This window comes from Protomyctophum parallelum (genome assembly GCF_964188405.1).
Source record: "Protomyctophum parallelum genome assembly, chromosome: 23".
Classification (NCBI taxonomy): Eukaryota; Metazoa; Chordata; class Actinopteri; order Myctophiformes; family Myctophidae; genus Protomyctophum; species Protomyctophum parallelum.
In genome coordinates, this window is record NC_139715.1 from 14,938,673 (window position 1) to 14,964,826 (window position 26,154).

Consider the following 26,154-nt stretch of genomic DNA (forward strand, 5'->3'; position numbering starts at 1 on the left):
GGAATAGAAAGCCTTCTGTTTCTATTAGCTTGGATTCCCATTCGATGATGTCACTGAAATGGTGGTATTTTATCATGAACATTAGAGAGGACCAATAAGGCCTTTCTCTGCCCCACCTCTCTCCAATAGTTTATATTGTGTTTAGTTTCCAAGATGGCCACAGCACCAGGAGGGGGTGGGGGGAGGTGAGCAGGTGGGGTTGACATATGCCCTTACTGGGCTGCGTTCACACATTCAAGACACCTGTCTTGTGCCTGTGTTTAATGGCCGCTCCAATGTATTTCCAATGGAAGCCCATAATGCTTTGACCAAACATTTTGTTTGATGCAGGGGGGAGGGGGGCAGAACACATCCATCAAAGCTGTTTTCAGACACAAGGCAAGTGTCTTGAATGCAGCTCAGTAAGGGCACATGTCGACCCCGCCCGCTCACCTCCGTCCCACCCCCTCCTGGTGCTGCGGCCATCTTGGAAACTAAACACAATAGAAACAGTGGGAGCAACTCAATGCAAGTGGATGGGAGGAGAAATCCGGTGAAGTCTCTATATAACTCTATGATAGACACAGGGGAGAACATGCAAACTCCACAAAGGCCCTTTCGCCAATTAACCCCACCTCGGGTATGGGCACTGATGAACGTAGAGGAGGGACCCCCAGCACCCACAGCATCCCCAGTGGGAATCGAACCCAGGACCTTCTAGCTGTTATTTTATTTTTTAACTGGCAGTCTTGACTGAGGGGCCTATAGGTTTAGTGGGGCGACGCCCTCAACCAGTATAATAATATAAAAAAATGTCCGCCACTGCTATGTTCTATTGCTTTACTTTCTGGTAACATTATTGCCCGGTCATTTTGTGCAAGGACGTGCGCAGATAGACATCAAAGGGGGCTTCAGCCTCTGCCCTTTTACCCGTCTGTAAAACAGTTGCCCTTTCCAGAACACAAATGCAAAACGGAAGGCAGCATTCAGTCTCCTGAACTTGAACATAATAGCATTTTGCGTTGAACTAATTTGTTTAGAAATCCATGTCGTATACACCGCATCTCCACTAGCAAAAGAGTGCTGGGTTGCACCTCGAAAATAGCAGATCTACAAGCTCTCAACGCGTCGCAGCTATTTTAGCTATTTTCTGTCCAAAAGTGCCCTCTTATACGGGATCTAAGCCCCCGCCACTCTCTGCACGTCCTGATTCTGTGTGTTCTGTCCGTGGAGCACTTGGGACAGCTGAGGTTCTGTGTGTTCTGTCCGTGGAGCCCTGCACTTGGGACAGCTGAGGTTCTGTGTGTTCTGTCCGTGGAGCCCTGCACTTGGGACAGCTGAGGTTCTGTGTGTTCTGTCCGTGGAGCCCTGCACTTGGGACAGCTGAGGTTCTGTGCAGGCACATCCGTTTAGTTGGCGGCGGCAGCATCGCTGACAGATGCACGGACGGCGGATCAGCTCTCCTCCCTCAGCATGAAGCGCATAGAAGGACCCTCCAAAAGCCTAATGGACCGTGATAGTGAACATTGCCCACTCGAGAATGCAGCTCCACAGGCGACGCACACATCTCCTCTCACTCTCCTCCACTTCTCAAATTAAGTGGGTGCCGTGCATATAGTGACGCATGTCCAGAGGGGTGCACTATAACGGCATGCCGCAGAATACTTTGATATTTGAAATGTGTCAATTTGACTTCAGATTATTCCGGAAAAGGGGCTGAAATCCCCTGGATTAAGTGGTTAAGTAGTACAGCAGTGTGGCCCTCTGCGCCTTTAACACTACAATTTACTATTTACAAATTAGGCATTTAGCAGACGCTCTTAATCCAGAGTGATTTATATTAAGCAAGAACAAAAAAGCATGGCAAAAATCACATATACATAACAAGTAGTTATCATGAAACATGCGTAAACTAAGAACGTAACAGTGGAATATCTATATAATGAAACTGTATACTGTATACTATATACTATAAAGTGATATGCTATTCTAGTGCTGTCTACATAAAATGCTATAAATCTGTGTAAAATGCTATCAGTGCTAGCTAAGTTACATAAATTGAGCCTTTGCTGCCTGTATGGTCGCGCTACGGGCCATGATGGAGTCTGAAGAGGTGGGGTTTTCAGACTACGGCGGAAGATTGGGAGCACTACCTTACGTGCCTACGTCATGTGCCTGCACGCTACGAGAACGGAAATTAATGAACCCAACAAACCGCCCCCAATAAACCGCAGTACTTGTGAGTATTAATGTCCTCAGTTACTTATGTGTACTTCCCAGAATCCCAATACATGATTATCCCCCTGCATGCTTTCACTGACTGTCCTCTGGGGTGTCCTCTGGGGCGCTTCATCAAAGTCAAGAGCAAAGAAATTATCTCAGAACATGAAATTAATTCCTTTTTTTTCTCTAAAGGAAAGGGAATGCGTTGGGGAGGGGGGGGGGGGGGGGGTATTTCATGTGCAGCAGCAACATCTGTCTGAGCCCCTGGAGATGTTTGTTGCATTTTCTGCATGGAATAATGCCCTCAGAGGAGTGTATATGTGGGGAAGGGGACGGAGGACGGACAGACTTCAAAGAAGTCAAAGAGATTCTATGTAAAGAGGCGACACTCCCATTAAGTCCCACAGTAACAGTGCCTCCGCCATATTAGAGTGATGACGTAACTTCCGATTGCTTTAAAAAACATTAAAAAGTCACGCTGTACAAAACAAGAACTTGTTTTAATCCTATTCTACTCTAATATATTTATTTGCCCATTTATTTATCATATTTATGAATGGATCAAAGCATAAATTAGTAACATATTAATTCAGAATGCACGTGCGACCGTGCATGTTACGTGCGTGTTTGAGGCGTTACATAGACAAAGCCTTGCCACCATATTGGAGTGATGCCTCTATCCTTTTATTACTCTATGGCCCTTTTTGAAACCACCTCCTCACCACTCGCCCTCCACACTTGCCCTCGATATGCACGTTCACGCGAGGCTGTGCCATATTAAGTGCCGTCCGAACCCAAGCATCCTTGAGTGGAAGTGGCTTATAAAGGCCTCAAGAGCCAGTCTGTGCCGATCTAGACTTGATTGCCGCTCCAACTGTTAACAAGGGCTCTTTATTTACTCCACCGTGAAAAACTATACATGAAACCACACAAACAAAACAACTTTTAACACAATGATTTATAAACGCCATGGGTGTATATGAAATGTCTTTTGACATTCAGGCTGTAATTCCTTTTAAATGTCCATATTAATGAAATCCACATGTCACACAAACATATACACGATGCAATGCAATATAACTGTACAAACAAAATAACAGGTAACCATGGCAACGAATGATTTCCTGTTTCTGCACAATAAGGGCGAGTGCATTTCCAAACTGTTTTTTATACCCAGCACCCTAATCAAGGGAACTTGATTCATCTGGAGGGGCACTTCCTGACGAGGGAACCTCCCGAGAGCACTTCAAGTCAAGGGACTGGTTTAAAAAAGGGGGTAAATGGTTCAACCCGCCTGCAGCTGGTTCAACCCGACCTGCAGCTGGTTCAACCCGGGCACAGGACGGCGGTTTCAACACCAAATCCCTGAGAGATCCCAGATGGATGCTGTATATATTGTGAACTTGTGAACTCGATACCGCCCCCATCTGGCGGAGTCAGATTAACAACCCGGGGCAAAGGCCCTCCTGCACACGCAGGGGGGCATTCCTGGACGAGCAGTGGCAGGTCCTTCGGGTCGGAATGTTTGCTGTGTGAGGGCCTGTGTGTGTGTCTATGTGTGTGTGCGTGTGTGCGTGCGTGCGTGCGGAGGAGGCCCTATTCTCTCCGAGTCAGTGACCCCGAGCAGTGAGCAGTGAGGTAGGATCACATCATTCACATGCTTGCAGTTCTCTCAGAAGAAGACAGACACCAACATGGCTCCGCATCAGCTCTCTGTCTGTGTGAGAAGCCTGCTCATTACTGCAGCTGTGCTGCTCTGCTGCTGCCACGTGGACTCAGGTAAAGACGAGACGAAACAACATCGCTGTGGCGTTGTTGTCGGTGCAAATAGCAGATGTACAAGCTCACAAACAATGCGTCATTGTGAGCTTGTAGATATGCAATTTTTTAAAATAGCCGAAATGCATAATGGCTGAAGTGGTTAATGTATATCTTTTTTTACAATAAACAATATAAAATTCTCCAACGTAATTATAGTCACTAAAGTTTTCAAATACTTGTAGTGGAGTTAAAAGTTACTATATTTTCCTCTGGACTGTATACAGTGGAGTGGAAGTAATTGGAAATAATCCGGTAAGTAAAGTAGTAAAACTACCTCAACGTTTAACATTGTAGACCGTCTATTTTTACTGCAATATGTTACACGACAGAATGTAAAATAGGGCTGCCGCTTACTGTAACTGACAGTTACTGACAAGGTGTTTGTTTATTTGTTTGAGTGATTAGTTATTGATTAGCATATAGTTTTGAGTTTTAGTATTTGTTTTGACTTGACTTCAGTCACTGTGACATTAGTAAAGGCAGGTGTGTGAGTTTAGATGATTGCACTGGATAGTAATCAGCTGTGTGGGCTTGAAAACATACCCTTTGTGTTAAGCCCTAACCACACCAAAGGGTCACCATGCAACTCCTTGGGTCAAAACGGTTGCAAGGAGTTAACACTAAAACCGTCTCGACCCTTTGGTGTGGTTTGGGGCCATTTGAATTCCATGCGTTGAATCACTAGGGTCAACGTGGGTCAACGTGCAACAGGACATATCACATCGCAGGCAACGCTAAACCCCCCTTTGGTGTGGTTATAGGGCTTTAGAAGCATCCACTTCTTCTCTGTGTGCAACAATAAATTAATGTGATTCTTCTCCCTCTCACCTTCTATGTACTTTCACCAGGAGGCAATGCTGTAAGTTAGAACTCATATGGATGTAATCATTTGCATGTTGTGACAATTTCATGTTTACATTATTTAGTTAAAAAGTTAATGTTAAAAAAAGAGCATTTTATGGTCATGTCATGGCTACTGTAAAAAGAACAGGACAACATCTCATGTTGTTTGTTTGTTTCAGTTTTTACTCCATGACCTTGTAAAAGGAGAAGAATCACCAGTAAATTAACCAATCTTACATCACGATTCTGTCGTTCTTTCTAAGGGGAATTCGATTTTAACTCACTGTTGAGCTGAGGTTCAGCATACACTTTGGCAGGAACAGCACAACTTCTCCTCAGAGCCAAATATTGTAGCCTACTTTCACTCCACTATACAATGCCGTACAAAACATGTACTTCATCCGCACCGGATTCAGCAATTATATTACTCGCTTATTCATGTCTCAATCCATTAATCCATTCATATGCAAATTGTATACAGTATATCCATGCATATGAAGACTGCCACTGAATACCGTCTTTCAGTTACTCAATCATCAGGAGAGGTAGAGGGGAGGGGGTGGAAGCAGAGGAGAGGAGAGGTAGAGGGGTGGGGGTGTTACGAGGGTATAAGAGGAGAGGTAGAGGGGTGGGGGTGGAAGGAGAGGAGAGCAGAGGTAGAGGGGTGGAAGCAGAGGAGAGGAGAGGAGAGGAGAGGAGAGGAGAGGAGAGGAGAGGAGAGGAGAGGAGAGGAGAGGAGAGGAGAGGAGAGGAGAGGAGAGGAGAGGAGAGGTAGAGGAGAGGAGGTGGAAGGAGAGGTAGAGGGGTGGGGGTGGAAGGAGAGGAGAGGTAGAGGGGAGGGGGTGGAAGGAGAGGAGAGGAGAGGTAGAGGGGAGGGGTGGAAGCGGAGGAGAGGGAGAGGGAGAGGAGAGGAGAGGAGAGGAGAGGAGAGGAGAGGAGAGGAGAGGAGAGGAGAGGAGAGGAGAGGAGAGGAGAGGAGAGGAGAGGAGAGGAGAGGGGGTGGAAGGAGAGGAGAGGTAGAGGGGAGGGGGTGGAAGGAGAGGAGAGGAGAGGTAGAGGGGAGGGGTGGAAGCGAAGGAGAGGGAGAGGGAGAGGAGAGGAGAGGAGAGGAGAGGAGAGGAGAGGAGAGGAGAGGAGAGGAGAGGAGAGGTGAGGTAGAGGGGAGGGGGTGGGGTGGGGTGGAAGGAGAGGAGAGGAGAGGTAGAGGGGAGGGGTGGAAGCGGAGGAGAGGAGAGGAGAGGAGAGGTAGAGGGGAGGGGTGGAAGCGGAGGAGAGGAGAGGTAGAGGGGAGGGGTGGGGTGGAAGGAGAGGAGAGGAGAGGTAGAGGGGAGGGGTGGAAGCGGAGGAGAGGAGAGGTAGAGAGGAGGGGGTGGGGTGGAAGGAGAGGAGAGGAGAGGAGAGGTAGAGGGGAGGGGGTGGGGTGGGGTGGAAGGAGAGGAGAGGAGAGGTAGAGGGGAGGGGGTGGGGTGGAAGGAGAGGAGAGGAGAGGTAGAGGGGAGGGGGTGGGGTGGAAGGAGAGGAGAGGAGAGGTAGAGGGGAGGGGTGGAAGCGGAGGAGAGGAGAGGTAGAGGGGAGGGGGTGGGGTGGGGTGGAAGGAGAGGAGAGGAGAGGTAGAGGTGGAAGCGGAGGAGAGGAGAGGAGAGGAGAGGTAGAGGGGAGGGGTGGAAGCGGAGGAGAGGAGAGGAGAGGAGAGGTAGAGGGGAGGGGTGGGGTGGAAGGAGAGGAGAGGAGAGGTAGAGGTGGAAGCGGAGGAGAGGAGAGGTAGAGGGGAGGGGTGGGGTGGAAGGAGAGGAGAGGAGAGGTAGAGGGGAGGGGTGGAAGCGGAGGAGAGGAGAGGAGAGGTAGAGGGGAGGGGTGGAAGCGGAGGAGAGGAGAGGTAGAGGGGAGGGGGTGGGGTGGAAGGAGAGGAGAGGAGAGGTAGAGGTGGAAGCGGAGGAGAGGAGAGGTAGAGGGGAGGGGTGGGGTGGAAGGAGAGGAGAGGAGAGGTAGAGGGGAGGGGTGGAAGCGGAGGAGAGGAGAGGGGAGGAGAGGTAGAGGGGAGGGGTGGAAGCGGAGGAGAGGAGCAGGGACGTGCACACATACATCAAAGGGGGCTTAATTCAGCCCCTGCTCTTTCACCCGTCTGTAAAACAACTTCCCTCTCCAGACTACGAATGCAGCATTTACTAATGGTGAAAGAAATGCCACTCTGAGAATGTGTGAGAGAGAGTAAGGGGTCAAATGGGTGAGACAAATTCAGCAGGAGTGAGATGGAGGGGGCTGGAGTGTAGGTGAGATATCTGAGGATGTGAAAAATAGAAAGAAACCTCAACACACAGAGAGAGAGAGAGCCTTGTAGTAGGTGAGACTTTCTTATGCATATAAAATTATGATACATAAGAACTAAGAGATCACGTTAGAATAAGTTAATAAGTAAGTATAATAATTCATAATTCAGGTGTCATAGCATAGCAGCAGTGTTGTGAAGAAGTAGAACAGCGTACTTCATTACATTAAAAAAAGAAGAAAAAGAACATGACATATTGCATCGTGTTGGTACAACGTGTATTGATTAGAGTATCTGGTCTGTCTGAGAGGGGTACGCTGACCGTTGTATTGATCACATCTGATGTGACGACGCCTCCGGACATGCTATGCGCCACAGATTTTCAGAGCGGTCAAGGTCAAAGTGCAAAGGTCAATGTTTAGCCCTATGCTTATACATGGGTCATGCACGCCAGCGTGTGGAACACGCTGCTCTTCATAAAATCACACGGCATTTACTGTCAGTGCTGTAAAATAACTATTAAGTACATTTACTCAAGTACTGTATTTAAGAACAATTTTGCGTGAGGTTTGATTTTGCTGGAGTATTTCCAATTTTCTGTATTTTTTACTTCTACTGCACTACATCTCAGAGGCAAATATTGTACTTTTACGCCATGACAAATTTATAAAGATTGTTTATACATTTGATTACTTGAAATGGGACATCCTGCATATTTTGTACTTTTGGTACAATTTTTTTTTTTCTCAATTGACAAAAATAAGCCCACAATGCAAGCTTGTACATAGGGGCCTATGCTGTTTTCTATACTTTTGTGCGTCACTCTTGTATGATGAAGTATAGGGTATTACATTTACAAAACAAAAATGATTGTAGATTTTAAGGTTTCTGCCCGACAACAACTACGCTTTGCACGCTGTTTTTGTCAACATCACACAAATCAGTACATTATTGTCATGTGATCACAGGCTGTTCAGAGCTGTGAGCCTAGAATCCCATCTAACCCACTTGGAAGCATTTTAGAAGCAAGTTGTATTGTTGTTTTCAGTTATTTCAGCTATTAAACCTTCTGTGACCACTTTGACTTTTGTACAAGTTTATTTGGAGTTTTGGGAAGTTATTTCTTGAACATTAATTGTCTGCAGAGCATAGTAGCCTAGAGTGCACATGCAGGTGTATGTCATCCTGCTAATTGCCTTCCTTGAATGTGTGTAGGTTATTAGCTACTCAATTGGTTTCTTTTTACTGTGAAATGTTTACAATGCCTGAACACAGACCCTGCATGTTTGTGTTGTTTATTATTTTTGCAGTTTTCACCGTCATTAAACTCTGTTTAGTGACAGTTCCCTACACTGCCTGAGAACACTACAGTGTGCATAGAGCCTATATTCTCTCTCCCAGCTTCCAGCTGTCGCGGTGTGGCCCCTACTATGACCCGCGGGACCCTGCTGGCTGCTGCTGCTCGTGATAAAAAACACTTGGGGCGAGTTTAACACCTCTCTTTATAGACCAGATGACCATGCCAGAGGCGGTGAGGCTAGAAGTTGCTTTGTATATACTCTTCACTCGACGCATTGTCTGGCTGATGGACAGACGTCCAAACTGCACTGACAACAAGTCACCGAGTGACACCTTTTCAATCCACTGCTGAGCGGCAGCTGGCTTCATGTCGACCGACTGATAAATAATGCAGCTAGTGCTTCTCAAACCTTTTCCCACGTCAAGGACTGCCAAATTGATATGGATTTGGCCCCCATGGTATACGGTCACTCATCTGGAAAGGTTTTATGCCACAGGGACCCCCAGAAGAGAAGATTTATGTAAAAGTCTCTGTCGAGTGTAAGCCTCATACTGTATGTCCAAAAACCTTTCAGGATTCAAACGCAACGGCATCAAACGTGTCGGAAACACCAGCAGGAAACACGGCGCTTCACACCACGTCGCTTCACGCTAATTTACTTTTTTTTAAGTTAAACAATTTGTCACGCACGGGTGACGTTGATGACTGAACCTTCCCTGAACATGTCTTTCTGCGTTGTCTGTCGCTGTGTCGGTGTGCCTGTGTGTGTGTGTGTGTGTTTGTGCGTGTGTGTGTCAGTGTCAGTCAGGGCGACAGGACGTGATACGGTGGCGGTGGCTCCGGAGCGGGCCAAGCAGTTCCTGTTGGCCGTGGCGCGGAGCAGCAGGCCCAGGAGGAACGCTGTGTGGGACCGCAGCAGGCCCGACGTGCAGCAGTGGATCCAGCAGGTCATGCGCATGGGCTACGACGAGGCGGTGGGTATACTTTTCTGAAAAACCTTTATGTTTCTGTATCAGTGGTGCTCAATATTTCACGTCAAGGACCCCAGAAATGATATGCCTCTGCACCCCCCATCTGAAAATATGTTGTTCCAGGGACCTCCCCAGAAGCAAAGATTTGAGTTAAAATGTTCACGATTAAAAAAAATATAGCAGACCTACAAGTTTATAGTTATAGTTTAAGTTTATGAGCTTGTAGATTTTTCAATAGGTAAGTATAACATAATGCGAGGTGGTGCTTTAACCCATTCTGACCTGAGATCAGATTCATACGAGGTTTCCGCCGGACACACACTGGTCCTGATTAAAAAGGGATATTTCACTTAATTCACTTAAAAACTTAATTTCATCGTCTACTCAGGCTCATGTGAACACCACAGACAGAAGGGACTGTTACGTATCATCATATCAGTTCTATTCTAGCTTCTCCTTTTTGACCAACAGTAACCGAATTACCGGTTTACAGTACTGATGGCAAAACGATGGTCTAGAACATTCTCAAAAATTATGCCCACCCAATTAATCAGATATTATACATCTTTGATTGGATGGGCAAGACATGTTTTGTTGCCACGTACCACCCCTGCCCCCCTAGAACCATGATTGATTGATTGTTTATTTATTTTCGTGTCATGCACACCTTGTGCCCAACCCTCATGGGTTTATAAGACCATTTCACATTTGCAATTACAGCATGTTTTACATTACATAATTTATGCAATTTACAGCATGTTTACATTACATAATTCATTATATTACACCTCAGATGTATACAGAGTACTCTGTCTTCTTTCCCAAGCTTGACAAATAGAATCTGCTACAACGAAAGTCCCTTTGGCAAAACATATCTCCATTTTTACATAGTCATTTAAATCTAGGAAATCCCCACATATAGAAGACATCTTATTAACCAAAATATCCCTAAAGTCATCGTATTTAGAGCAGTAAAACAAAAAGTGAACTTCGTTTTCAATTTCATCTAGATCACAGAACATACAATATCTCTCATCTTCAGGGGTGGCATTAAACCTCCAGTGCTAATGGTAATGTTCCTGACCTTATTTGAGCACAAAGAGATCGTTTTGTTTAAATTATACTTCACATAAGGTTCTACAGCAGGGGTCCCCAAACTTCTTCCTGTGAGGGCCACATAACTTTTCCCTTCTCTGATGGGGGCCGGGGTCAGTTTGTAACAGAAAAAGTGTGACGATCGCAGGGGTGCCTAAACGTAAACATTTATTTTTTTCCAGAAAGCCACACATAACCAAATATTATTCCAGTGCACGTACTGTACATGCAGCACTACAGGGCTGCATAGTGCTTGTACTGTACATGCAGCACTACAGGGCTGCATAGTGCTTGTACTGTACATGCAGCTCTACAGCGCTGCATAGTGCTTGTACTGTACATGCAGCTCTACAGGGCTGCATAGTGCTTGTACTGTACATGCAGCTCTACAGGGCTGCATAGTGCTTGTACTGTACATGCAGCTCTACAGGGCTGCATAGTGCTTGTACTGTACATGCAGCACTACAGGGCTGCATAGTGCTTGTACTGTACATGCAGCACTACAGGGCTGCATAGTGCTTGTACTGTACATGCAGCACTACAGGGCTGCATAGTGCACGTACTTCTTCACAGAAAAAAGTCAGGAAATAAACAACACTATTTGTGAAATAAATAATAACCAAATAACCCTCTCTGGGTGGACAGTGGGCGGGGCGGTGAGACCACGTTCTTCCATTTTCCCTTTCATGCGTCCGATTAGACCCTGAGACGCGCCCACCATACTAGGAGTCACGTCAGTCGTGATGCCGGCCAGCTTTGACCAGTCCAGGTCCAACTCTTCCATTGTTTGGCATACTTTGCCGAAAATGAGCTGCTGCGTTGTGTCCTGCACGTGCGTGCTCTCATCCAGTGCTAATGAAAAATATATCCTATATATATATATTTTTTTCTTTTGCTTGAGGCAGGCGGGCCACATAAAATGACATGTTTGGGGACCCCTGTTCTACAGTGTATATGTCCTTTATAAGGCAGTAGGTTTGCAACTTACTGTAGGTTTGTACACCTACACCAGTCTTCTTTGTATCTGGAGAACATTGTATTTCTAATTTGTTGAACATTACGTTGTAATCTATTTTGATAAATAAAAAACAAATAAACTTCTCAGTTCATTTGTCCAGGGGTGACCACCTCTAACATCCCAGTTAAAGATCTTTTTGGTGAGTCTCTCCTCAGACATCTTCACAAGTCTATTCCATAGTCGTATCATTTCACATTTGTGTCTGATGCTTGGAGGTTCCCATCCAATATCCCCGTTTATTGCTAGCAATGGAGTCCGTTTATGGACTCCCAGAAAGGATCGAATAGCTCTATGGACTGGTGCACGTTGTTACAGCTCGCATATTCTCGGCAACCCCAAACACCAGAAGCATAGTCAGACACCGGACATATGCCTGATTCGTAAAGTTGTGTATAAGCATTGAATCCTAAATGTCCACAGTGTTTAACTTTGTTCATGACAGAGCCTAGTGCCCTGCCCGCTGACTGAGCTAGGATATGAATATAATGACCATGAAATATGATATGTGTGCGTGCGTGCATGTATACAGTGCGTGCGTGCATCTGCTCAAAGGTTACAGTGGTTGCATAGGCAGGGGTCCGTGGCACACTGTGTTTAATGGAGAGAACAAATATTGTCGAGGAGCTTCACCGATCATAATCAGCTTTTTTCCCGCAGCTTCCTCCAAGGATGCGTGCTTTTAAAAACGAGAACTGCAATGTCTCTCCAAACACAACGCGTCCGCGACTGACTGCATCCGTCCTTGTATTCCAATTATAGTATATAGCACATATTATACCCTCACCATCGGGCAGAATCCTTGTATCGCCCATTCATGTTGTTATTTTTCTTCCTGTAAATGAATGCCCTACGTCAACATCTTCGAGCGTTTCTTACTTTCTTTACTAACCTTTCAACATCCACATAATATCTTGGTCCACGACGATTTACGGAGGGGTCTTAAGTCTCTATAGAGGGTGCGTGACATCATTATCATACCCGGAGCGCATGCGGGAAGCGCCTATACTGAGTGGAAAATAAACTATTTTCTGGCCTTGACAGCCCATACATTACATCCAAACAGAAAAGTCCTATCTGATTGCACTAAACAACGTTAAACATTAAACTTACTTTAGCTATACACACTTTGCCACTTTGCAGTATCTGTGTCTGCATCCGTCCTTGCAAAAATAAAGCACACATGCTTATAGGAATAGCAGCCACAATGTCTGCACGGCAGCGTGACAGTGTCCAGCCTGCCCTCAACGCCTCCGATAGCAGATATAGCATTATATCTATTATACACAGCAAGGACATCTCATCTACATTTCCTGGAACTGAATGACCTGAAAGCAACGTAAACCCCTTGTACTTTCTTACTTTTATACTCTGTGGCCGTTTAATGATTACCATTGTAGCAAGTCGACTACTTGCAAAACAAGTTGTAAATGCCACAGTAACTATGTACGGTAATAATTATTTTATTTTACCGATGGCACGGAGGGGAACAGGCTTTAGTTTAGACATACTATTGGTCCGACTGTCATTAGACAGACAACCTATACCTCAAACCCTAACCGCAAGCACGGGAGCAGCGCATGTTCGGCCGCATGTCCGACGGGTGGGCGGCCGTGGGCCCCAAATGACTCCGGGCCCCAACGCAAGGTCGCTGGAACAACATATTTTCAGATGGGGGGTCGGCGGCCAAATACATATAATTCTGGGGCTGCTTGACATGAAATAGTTTGAGAACCACATATAGAATCAGTTTTTCAGATGACTGTCAGGATTTAGACGATTGTAGAATCGTGACGTGATATCACATCCTCCTGAAAAGGTCAGCCTGTTCTGTTGCGTATGGAGCCAGCCGCTGAACCAAGGTCAGCACAATAACGCCACGCAATCATTCTTAGGAACCCATCGTGTGTGTGTGTGCGTGTGTGTGTGTGTGTGTGTGGAGTGCACTGCTTATACGTAAATACTCTACTTTATACATAAAGTGACCATATTTTATGGAGGCGTAATGTCACGAGGCGTGACCATATATGGCGTGGGTGACTAACTAACGGACGGGACATGCAGGTTTTCATAGTAAATGCGTGTGTGCGTGTACAATACATGGCCAGGGGGGTTGGGAGCATGCCAAGGCTATACTGGATGACGATTGGCTGTATACAGACAGCTGCGTTCCATTGATCTCAGCTGGCACTTGTGTTGCAGCTCCGCCCCCCGGGGGTCAAGCTCAAGACTTTTAACGTATTCCGACATGACAACAACGCACATTCCAGAGTACTGCTTCCCAAACAGTGGGTATGGACCCATCTGTGGGTCGTGGACACATTTTTATAGGTCCTTTTTATTTTTGGTTTCCTACACAAGAATCTGTATGATGGAATGCCAAAGGGTGAGCCAGAAAATGGCAGCCAGGAGAATGATACTATAGCAGGACACTGCCAAAGACACCAAGAGCTTCCAGCCAGCAAGTTAGTGCCGTGGGAACCAACACACGGGCACCGGTCACGAGGACGTCCAACATTAACATCATTATGTGGATGTACTCAAGAAAGACGCAGGAGCGCAAAGTCGGGATGAATGCTGGGGACCCATGCTCAACATTTCTAACATAAAACCTTAGTGTACTCAACATGTCCGGGTTCACAATGGGGCTCTAAGTAGACTAATATGGAGATACAAAGGATACTCTTTGTGTCTCCATAGGGAACCACTGCTGGTCATGAAATTATTGGCTCAGGAATCATGCGGCAATAACAAACAATATACAAATCTGCACGAATTCAAGGCTTCATGGGGTGTGTAATTGATAGAAAATAAGTATATTTTTTGGTGAACTGTACTCATTCAACAAACATGAATCCATCACTGATGGATAAATCAAGTCTATATGGAGCTATTCATGAAATCTAGAAAAATGTTTAATAGGCAAATTATACAAAATGTAGTGAGGATCCTTGCTTCATCTCTCTCTCAGCTAAGGGGTCCTTGGCAGGGACGTGCTTGAGGGGCAGGGGCTGAAATAAATCCCATATAATGAGGGCACTTTTGGACAAAAAATAGCAGATCTACAAGCTCTCAAGCTGAGAGCTTGTAGATCTGCTATTTTCGGGGCGCAACCCAGCACTTTTTAGCTAGTGGAGATGTATGTATAGAGACTTCGGGGGGGAAAAAGCAACTCTCCTGAATGCTGGCATGGAAAGGAGTGGCATTTGCATTTCTTTCACCATAGTATAAATGCTGCATTGGTGGTCTGGAAAAGGGCAGTTGTTTTACAGACGGGTAGAAGGGCAGGGGTTGAAGCCCCCTTTGATGAAGACCCCTGACGTACAAGGACGCTGTCATCATTATCGTAGAGCAAAGCTGCGGGCATCACGGTTGCGGCAGGCCTATAGGCTAATCAAGCTATCAATTATGGATTAACACCTCTGAGGGCCCCTGAGCACTGAAGCCCAAAGGGCCCCCCTTCACATACATCACGTAATTTTTTTTTTTTGCTGTTTTGGGACATTTGGGGCGGTTTTATGACGTTATATTGGCCTATTTCCGGTCGCCATACCCCCCCCCCCCCCCCCGAGTGACAGCCAATCTAGCGCATTGTTGCTTTTCACAAATGCACTTTTCAGCTGCCTTCTCACCAACAATAAAACACTAATCTTTTTCATTCAGGGAAAATTTCTGTGGAGCTAAAAAAAAGAGAAGAAAAATCATTAACCCTGCAGGCCCATGCAGCGATGCTTTTGGGCAACATCTATATTTACACAACTTTTTTTCTGTTCTTTTTTCACCTAAACATCATCATTGATGTTTAGTCTTTGCATATACTGTACATACATGAGAAATACAATAAAATTACTACACACTTTTTTTTTTACACAAAAAGATTGCTGATCTGCAAGCTTACAACACGGCATGCGATGCAATGCTTGACCTTGAAGATTGTCGATTTTTTTTAGTTTTCTTTGCACAGCAAATGGAGAGGGACACTATATTTCACTCCAGAGGGCTATATAGCAGTGTTGTTTTCGTCGACTAAAACTAAGACGAAAAATGTTCGTCGACCTTTCTTCACTGACGAAAACTAAATGTAAATATACTGACAATTTCGTCAACAAACTAGACTAAAATGTTAGGAAGTGGACAAGAGATCCAGTATAAGTCATTTTACAATTAGTTGCATGCTGAAAATAGCCGATCTACAAGCTCACACTGCGACGCCTTGTGAGCTTGTAGATCGGCTATTTTCAGCAAGTGTAAAATCAGTCATTATGACGGCATCAAGGCCCACCAAAATACATTTTAGTCGACTAAATCAACTGTAGATTTAGTCGACTAAAACTAGACTAACACTAAGACATTCCAGGTGACTAGAATGTGACAAACTAAATAAACTATTCAAGAGACTATGACTAAAACTAAAACTAAAATCAAAATTTGCTGCCAAAAACAACACTGCTGTATAGCCTAATATATAGCCTACTGTTGGGCAGAAACCTCTTATTTTAACTTTTTAACGTATTTTTATTTATTTATTTTTCGTAATTTATGCCCTTTACTTCGTCATTCTATGTTACACAAAAGTAGCAAAACAGATCTAGTACCTTGTAGATCTGCTATTTTTGCTACTTTTTTAATTGGAATCCCAAATATTATTTTGCAATTACTTTTAATTGGGATCATGAAAAGTTAATTATTTCAAATGCATTTAGTTATACTTATAGGTTAACATGAAAACAAATATATTGGACATGTACAAAAGTCAATACAAATGTAATACTATAGTCATTAAGATAATATAGACTAAAGTAATTAAAGAGGGTCATGTTTGCATAACAGCTGAAATCAATACTATATCAGTGTAGGAGCCAAAATATACATTTTGTTTGTTGTTTATACTATTTGTTTATTTTTCCCACGCTTGGGTTTTCGATGTGCCACAGCCCTTACCTGATTGATGAGCTCCTGCTGTGTGTCTGCTAATCATTTTACTTATGTCAGCTGTGTGTCTGGGCAGTGGCATTCAGTGAGAGAATGGGGGTGAGCTCTAGGCTCAATATCTTCTGTTGACCGTTTACGTTTATCTTTTGATCGTTTATACCAACAGAGTACGTTTTCATTTATCAACATTTTCAGTACATTCTTGGACTTTGTTTATTTGTCAATAAATCACCTTAACTACAATAATAATTTCTGGATTTGATTGAAAGAAACGCGTCATATAGTTCCTGCCGACAGCTCAGCCTCATAGCACTACTACGATTTGATTTGATGGGAAGAAGTAGTCGCTACAACAATCAGTATTCCATATCAACCTGCGGGACGCATTAAAGCTGAAGAAGTAGTCGCTACAACAATCAGTATTCCATATCAACCTGTGGGACGCATTAAAGCTGCTATAATAATTTAAATTACTTTATTTTGTATTTACTTTTTGGTATTCAGACAGCCAGCAATGGGTAGAACACTCCCAAAAAAAATAAGTCTCTGTGACACATCTAGGGGACGCAATCTGCATTCAAAGCTTCCTGATTGCATAGTCATTGCGACCAGGGTTCTGTTTTCGACCAAAGGCACAATACCAAGCTGAGTGAACCATACATGTGCTGGAGGCAAATCCTCACACTTCCATTCAATGATTTTCCTGCCCACCATTAATGCTGTATGAATCCAGTCAGCTAGAGGTGCGGAGGTGTTTTAATGGCGATGGATCCCCCAGAATAAAGAGAGCAGGTGTGTAAGGTAGTATGGTATATGTATGAATGTGCCTATAGATTTGGCCTTGGAGCGTTGATGACATTCCTGTCAGAATATTATTCAGCATAAGTGTGGATTCTTTGTGGACGAAGCACGGTCGGGGAGAATAAATGTCGTCAAAGCTCTCGTTCCGCACGTCAATCTTACTTAATGAATAGACCGACCTTACTGTCTGAATGGGCTGTGTGTGTGTGTGTGTGTGTGTGTGGGAGTTTAGTTCAAGGATACATTTGTGATAGAGTGCTTGTGTCTCCATCACGTTTTGGCATAAACCTTTGCTCTCATTATAAGACATGTATTTCATTAGTATGCCTGTGTGTGTACAGGGCCTTTCCCTTGGCCCCACACGTGCACACATATTGTACTGTACTGTGTACACACAATTGAAGGATGAACATGCACTTGCAAAGTAGCCTCACGTTGCGATGCTAATATACCACTGCGCTGCACTGCGTGGGGGCATTTGCATATGCATTAGGGGCAGATGAAGTCTGGCTATGCACCATGCAGGTTACTTGCAAAGTGCATCCATTGGTGTGCGTGACTAAAACTAAATTAAAACTATTCAAGGGACTACGACTAAAACTTGCTGCCAAAAACAACACTGGTACAATGCATACCCTATATACTGTACCATGAATCAATGTAAAGGGCTGTCCAAACCAAGGGACATCCGAGGGACATCTATAACAAAAAACCATGTATAACAATTCTGTAGTCCTGAAAAGTCCTGAAATGTTGCAATGCGAAAATGGAAGCCTTCGTTCTCACAACAATAAAAATCTAAACATTTTTGTAAATAATCTGTCTAACAATGATGTCACTGGTGGACGGGTTTCTGAACTGCCCACAGGCCTCCTATGAGACACAGACTGAGTAGAAATAAATTGTGCTATATTATCATGATTAGAGGACCTATTCTATGAAGATAGGTTGAAAAATGGTGAAGTGGTCCTTTTAAGTGCATTTACTTAGTTACATTCCACCAGAGTAATCTAGTAAGAGAGTGGCGACACGCTTTGATCTCGCCGCAAAGCGGGGGGCTATATGGGCTATAGTTCCAAACATTGGAACTACCCCATTGTGAACCCGGACATGTTGAGTTGCTGAGTACACCAAGGTTTTATTTTAGAAATGTTGAGTATGGGTCCCCAGCATGTAGAAACTGCCGGATGCTAACTTCAACTTGCATATGTTGAGCAATTTTGTGTGACCACACCATTAAAACACCATCGGGGCCCATGAAGTAAATCACCGTCAAGTTCAAGTGCACGGTCATGTGCCCGAGACGGAGATTGATAATCTCCGTCAAATTAGTGCTATGAAAACTGATCGCATCGCTCTACAGCCTAGAGGCGCTTGCTGACGATGGGCACATTTTATTAATGGATTAAATAGGCCCGGGCCCTCAAGGTGTTAACAACCTATAGAAGGGAAAAAAAATGTGACATGTCAAACTAGGGAGTTTTCATGATGCTGAATCCATTCCAAGCATTAGTTTTGTAAAGAAAAACACTCCTTGGGCTAAAAACGGCCATAGCCATAGCCCAACGAGTGTTTTTGTGCAAAACGAATGCTTGGAATGGATTCAGCATCATCAAAACCCCCTAGTTTGACATGTCACATGCTACATAAAGCATGATGAAATTTTGATTTGTTAATGGTTAATGGTTGTTAATGGTGTGGGCACATTATGCCAATGATGAAAATAGCTCAACATGTGCGTGCTTTGTCTGTCCCTGTGCATCATCATTGACATCATTGACTCTCCTCCTGTCCCTGTCCTCCCCGTCCGTAACAGAGGCTGGAGATGGACCTCTCCTATTGGATGGATCGCTCGCGGTCCAGTGATCAAGGACGGCAGCATCATTACGACGAGGACGCTCCCATCGGTCCCCGGGATCCCGCCAATTACCGACACGGCGCCAATGTCAATTATGACTACTACTGATAATGGCCATCCCGCGGGACACGCCCCCCTTGCCACGTTCGCCTTGTTGCTGCTGGATTCTCAATGATCTTGATCCGTTGAGACAGTTGGTTTCATTTTCAATTGGCCGATTATTTATTCTGCTTTTTGAGCCACGGACCACCATTTGATGACATTTTTTGCCTCTCAGACCCAAAACTTAAAGAATATTTTTTTGTCGTTGGATAAGATTTTGTCTGAGATGCCATGCTTTTTGGCAAACGTTTATCAAAAATAACAATTCTTCTACATTCTCTAATTTTCTATACTTCTTGTAAAAGAAGTAATGCAGATGTGTAACAATAATGTAACTTCTTGAGAGCGTAGAAATGAAACGTTAAGAGTTTTGTTGTTTGACAAATAAAACAAAGGGACAAAACAATTAGACATAGAAAGTCTACAAGCTCACAACGTTCTGTGATGGATTGTGGATTTGTATACTGTATATATAGAGCGTCGCAGTCTCGCCCCCTCAAGAGACCCGAAAAGAATTCCCCGTTCATTTTCCTCATAGACTTTTCAAAACATATTCATTTAAAGACGTTTACGCCGCGGACAAAGCCAACTGTTGTTGTGACAAATGACAATAAAGTTATAAACACAATGTTTTTGGCCAAACAAAGAATTGTTGTTTTTCTTCTTTGTAATTATTTGTTTGGTCCAAAATATTGTGTTTGTTTTTGTTGTCATGATTTGTCACGGCTCGAGTTGGCTTCGTACAACGCTTAAATAAATACTTTTTGAAAATGAGAAAAAATCTAAAAAAAAATTGCTGCCAAAAACAAAAGTGGTGCAAGCTCACAAGCCCGGTCAGACCGGCTATTTTCACTGCTTTTGTGTCATGATTACACATTTAAGTTGAGTCGATTGTCACAAATAATTTCGATTACCAATTGAATTGTGTTTTTGGCATTGGAAATTAATGAACGTTATGAATAGAAATAAAATTTCTGTTTGCATTTTAGGCTTCGCAATAAAAAAAACGTGCCTATAGGCCAGCTATCAGAGCCACGACATATAACTGAAATATAGAAATTACTGGCATTTTTTAATCATGGATGTCACGTTCCTGATGTGGGTGTTTCAGTAAATATTCAACTGACAAATTATGCTGTGCTGATTATTCAATCAATTGATGGGTAATTTAATTAATTTTCATTCATTGACTCAACTCTCAATACAAATACTGTATAGGCCTAGTACACACACACACACACACACACACACGTGTATATATATATATATTTTTTTTTTTCCATACGGTGTTATACATAGCATCCGCATGAGTTCTGCATGAGCAGAGAGACATTTACATATAAATGTATAGAAAACAGAGGAAGAAGATTATACGGGAAATGTACAAATTGGAATCCAAACCCATTTGGATTACACGCACACACGCACACGCACATCACACACACGTAATCACAAAAATGAGCCGATAAAGAGAAATCAAACACAGCTGTGCATGTCTTTTCCTCTCTGCTGAATTCTCCCCCACAATCTTATCTTCGTCTCTCTCAAACACGCACGGACGTGCGTTCGGTATTACTACAGTTGCGAGGACGGCTGTCTGGGCGCCAATTTTATGAATAGCCTACCGTTTAATTGCATTTTTAACCCCAAACCCTAGAGCCAAAAATGGCTCGAGATGTACACACACTCGAGTTGTGTACATGTTTTCGGCAATTTTTGCAACACGACACAGGCATGGTCGTGTCAACCCCCAAAGCATATACAGTACCTCTTCATCAGTAGTTTTCAAACTTTATCGTACAGAGGTCTCACAAATTGATGTATAGTACATTTGGTCACGGAACCCCCATCTGAATTGATGCCACGCTTTTATATCTGCTGTATCATTTATAGTGTAACTAGTAGGTTTGCACGCACGTGCGCACATGGCAGTGTGCTGCTCGAGTGCTGCAGAAGGCCATGCAAGGTAAATATTTAGATTGTACATTATTGCTTCCAAAGCCCGGGCTCACAGCTCGGTCAACATGCAGAAGGTCAACGCATCATCATTCCTCGCCAGACAGACCTGCCCCTCCGACACACACGCACGCGTCTAAAATATCAGGTTACTACAGCACCCAAAAGAGAGAAAAACTATAATGACGTAGTATATGCATGAAGCAGCTGGTTCAATTCAAAACCTTTTCATGTCAAGGACCCCCAAATTGATGTGTATGTTGCCAGATTTTTTTTAGGCCGAAGGCATGGCCGAGACTTTGCGTTGCATCCTGTCCGTCCGTCCGTGTGTCCGTATGTCCGTGTGTCTGTGTGTCCATCCGTCCTGATGGATGTGTCAGATTTTTCATATTCCATCCTATATGAGTTAGGGTTGTTCCGATCCGATCATGTGATCGGGAATCGGGGGGCCGATCACGTCGTTTTCACAATGAACGGAATCGGATCGGGGAGCAAAAAAACGTGATCGGAAAATCCCTATAGTATCGATATCATCAAGACTATGATAGTCATCCAGTCATTAGACTGGATATAATTGTCTGTGATTTTGGATATAAGTGTCCTATAACCCATTCTGGGCGGGAACCCCTTTTGGTGTTTTAAGCATTATGTTATGCTTTAGTTATTGAAAAATAGCAGATCTACAAGCTTGTAGGTCTGCTATTTTAGAAAAATCATGAAAAGGTGGCGCAAAGTTTGAATATATATATTTTCAGAGCGAACATTTCTAACTCAAATCTTTGCTTCTGGAAGGTCCCTGGAACAACATATTTTCAGATGGGGGTCGGCGGCCAATTACATATATTTTTGGGGGTCCTAGACATGAAAATGTTTGAGAACGACTGACGTAGAAACATGGGTTTTTCAGAAAAATATTAATATCAGATCGTGAAAAATCGGTATCGGCAGATGCTCAAAATCAAATGATCGGAATCGGATTGGGAGCAAAGAAACGTACGTGATCGGGACATCCCTAATCCTGATTGGCGAATTCCGAACGTTGCTGACCCACAATAACCTACCTGACCTGGCAGAGACCTGTGCTATTTTAACCAACCAGATTGCTTGGTCCTTATTGGACCTGTTTGACAATAACAATTTCAGTGATGGAAGAAAGACTCACATGTATTACTTAAAAGTAAAAGTATCAATACTGCAATGTAGAAATACTATGTTAAGTAGCATGCAGTCCCATATACAAAATGTACTTTAGTACAAACGTATCAACATCAAAATATACTTCAATTTGGGCTCCATTTTCGTCACCACTAAACCCCTTATCCCTGAATTTCGTATCCTTTTTTACTATTTTGAAAAACATTTTTGAATAGTTCAACTAGCCAATCTACATTGATACGTTGTGAGCTTGTAGACTGGCCATTTTAACTATTCAAAAATGATTTGCAAAATAGTTAAAAAAAATAAAAAATAAAGGCAAAGAAGTTTAGGGATAAGGGGTTTAGCGGTGTCAAAAATGGAGCCCTTTAACCAAAAGTAAAAGTAATCATTGTGCAGAATGTCCCATTTCAGCTCAGAATTTATAAAAAATAATCTTTTGAAAAAAGTACAGTACTTGAGTAGGCTGCATGCACTTAGTTACTTTGACGTTATGTGGCATTCATTTGCACTAGAGATGTCCAGATACTGTATCGGTATCAGGAAAAGTATCGTACCGGCCCTTATTTGTCATATCGGGTCATATCGGTATCGGCGAATATGCCAGTCTAACCACCGATTCGACACAGGGGTAGTTGCCCAAACTGCAAGTGCACATTTGAGTGAGGAGTCTTCTATAAACACAACACGAGATATATAGCTATAAAAACAACATGAGATCACGACACTGGTATCGGTATTCGGTATCCCTAACTGGTATCAGGACATCCCTAATTTGCACCATGTGTGTGTGTCCACTATACAGTCAAAGGTTGCATCTAGGGGTGAGGACGGCCAATGCCGCCTCAGGCACAAAAATCAATCATTGATTTGTGCCGGCACTAATAGGATGGAACGAAACACATTCTTCTATTTGTATTCTCACTGCCTATACAATTTCCTCAAGTTCAAGGGGAGCATTGTGAGGAAACATTAATCAATTGTTAATTAATTTATTGTTATGGTTAAAAGTTACATTTACAACTTCACAACAACGGTGAGATATCAAATGGCCATTTTGAATTGCGTTGCCTGTCCTCCTGTACACATGCAGATCAGGCATACAAATGCTAATCTTGTGATTCTTGTTTTCACCTGCAGGTAGGGTATGCATACAATACAGTACTGTACTCTGTATGCTCTGTATAGGCAACAGCGATGCCCGCCGTTGAAACCTGCCGCCGACCCACCGACAACACAGAACCTGCCGAGGTGGACAGAACTATTGTCCGTCTACATTCACTGCACCGCACATGTACTGAATTTAGTTATGCAGAATGTCAGGATTTCATGGTAGTGGTTCGTGACATAACACTGATCAGAAATTCACCAAAGCGACTAGATTATAGGTTTATTGTTGAATTATGGTGCTTTCCATTTTGTTAGATGGTTTTGAACATTTTGAGGTGCTGTAATAATTATGTTTTGATTGTGATATACTTGCTTACTTGGGGTGCATTTGGAAATGCTGGCTTGAACAGTATTTTACCGCACGAGTAAATCTGATTCAGCTTTATTGTCAAGCATCACAGGTTTACAGGTTTAGCCCCCTCTGGTGGAGGCTTCGCCCCCCCGGCCCTAAGCCCCCCCTCCCCACAAATCTAAAGGTCACAATATTCTGGAGCCATTTTTTTTATCCTTTATTTATCCAGGGTAGTACCCAAGCTAATTTTCAGCAATGCCCTGCACATAGAAACACACATTAAAACCTGGGAGCTGACCAGTACAACCACAGTCTTATACTGTTGGCCACTAAGCAGCTCCACTGGAGCTGTTGGGGGTTCAGTGCCTTGCTCAGGGGCGAAAGTACCTGGCAATGGGCCCCGGTGCAGATATTTAGTTTAGACCCCTTAAAATATTATTGTGGCACGGCACGCTTCATTGTACCAAACGCGTCTTGGAACTGTGCCCAAGCGATCTGATAGTAAAATATTCATTCAATATGTTTACATCAATTTGCATGTTTCACTTCAATCAATCTGTATCTGTAGGAATCAGAAATTACTTTGGACAGATGGAAAAAACTTTAGTTAAACTTGCAGAGTGACAGATTACTTTACCTGGGTTATGTCTTCTGATAGTGCTGACATGACATAATATCATCTAGTGTTTAATTAGTGCGACAAAATAGTCTACAGCTGAGCTTGTTGTGCTGATGACAGGCAGCGCAGCGCGCCATGAACACAGTAACACACACGTTGAAACAAGGTGGTAAAGATAACAAGGAGTGTAGACAGTGATGTCACAACACAGAAGTAGTATGGACTTGAAGCCGTTTATAAACCGAAGTGACATCACTGTCGAATCCTTGGTGTTACTCTTCCTGCGACTGAAACCAGGCTTTCACCAATAGACTTGTTCTGGGTGAACTATATATACTCCTCTGGTTACAGATACAGAGTAAGAGATACAGAGTGTTAGTGGAAGATAAAAATGTCGACGGTGAAGCAACCAGACTTCTCAGCCAAACTGTGCTGCTAATTATGAGTCTCCAGTTCCCACAGAGCTTAATCATATTCACATGAGCATGAAATCCTCCACACTCCATAATATAGCCACTAATCATGGTTCTTAATTGTGTCATTAATGTTCAGCTCTAATCCCTTTCTGAAGCAATGGGTCAGAGGGGTGTGTGTGTGTGTGTGGTTCAAAGGGATTTTTACAGATACGTTTACAATTGGCAACGCTGTCATTTTAACCACGTTAATCATATTGTATACTTTGATATTTGAAAATACTAGATATGCAAGCTCATATGACCTTATAGATTTGCTATTTTTGAAAAATCTTGACAATGTATTCTTTCTTTGAGTGGTGCAACATTTTGCACCAAAATATAGACAGCTGTGTGTGTGTGGCTGTGTCCCTGGGTCTGTCCCTGTGTCCCTGGCTGTGTCAGAGCACGAACATAGCGTTATAGCCTTTGTTCACCACCAAGTGTCACTGTTGCACAGCCTAACACACAGACACAGACACACACATGCCAGGGAGGAGGGCCAGTACAGTACAGTACAGTACAGTACAGTACAGTACAGTACAGTACAGTACAGTACAGTACAGTACAGTACAGTACAGTACAGTACAGTACAGTACAGTACAGTACATCTCACTTGAGACGGGTCAGATTCTTTTTTGCTTCTGGGCGTCCCTGGAACTACTCTAAATAATGCATAGTATTTTTTGTAGAATCGGCCTCAATTGTGGAGAACAATAACGGGGCACACATCTTGTTCTGCTGAGCCAGAGAAGAACGGCTCATTACCAATGGATGAGCAGGAAACGGGAAGAGGAATATTTCTGCAGTGTCCCAAAGGAGCAGGAGCAAATCAATGATGCTCTTCAATTACAAACATTACAGTAGACCATGGCTTTGTTCTTGCAATGGGTCTGGTCCACAAGATTCGATACACCACCAAGATACCCATGCACCTGTCTAGATACTTCCTTAATGTTAACGACGTCCACACCCACAACACCAGAGGGAGTGCAACAAACCATGTACAACCCAGATTCGGCACAACCAGTCATCAAGACATGCAAATCCCATGACTCCTTCAAAACCGCTCTCAAAGGGCACCTACGGACGGCTGCAATTAGAAACTGGCCCCCGTAAAATCGGAATCCCCCACCACCCCCTTTTCCCTTTTTACATCCTTTAGGATGAATTCCTGTTCTGTTCTTTGGCTATATACAGTAGAAGTGTCTATTTGTATGTCTCTAAATGTTTTGATGAATTGAACAAGGTGGACCCTCTTGTAAAGAAGTGTAATGCTTTATTGGGTCGTCCACTCACTTGTG

The 26,154-nt window shown here is 43.6% G+C and overlaps 1 protein-coding gene across 1 annotated transcript; it reads left to right on the forward strand.

Moving 5' to 3' along the window:
• Nucleotides 1-3,896: 3,896 nt before the first annotated feature.
• LOC310854307 (augurin-A-like) lies at nt 3,897-19,212 on the forward strand (the record flags this gene model as incomplete). The annotated part of the gene is made up of 3 exons (XM_083758905.1): nt 3,897-3,981; nt 9,231-9,406; nt 19,063-19,212. The coding sequence occupies 3 exons, from the start codon at nt 3,897-3,899 to the stop codon at nt 19,210-19,212; spliced, it is 411 nt and encodes a 136-aa protein (XP_083615031.1).
• Nucleotides 19,213-26,154: the final 6,942 nt, after the last annotated feature.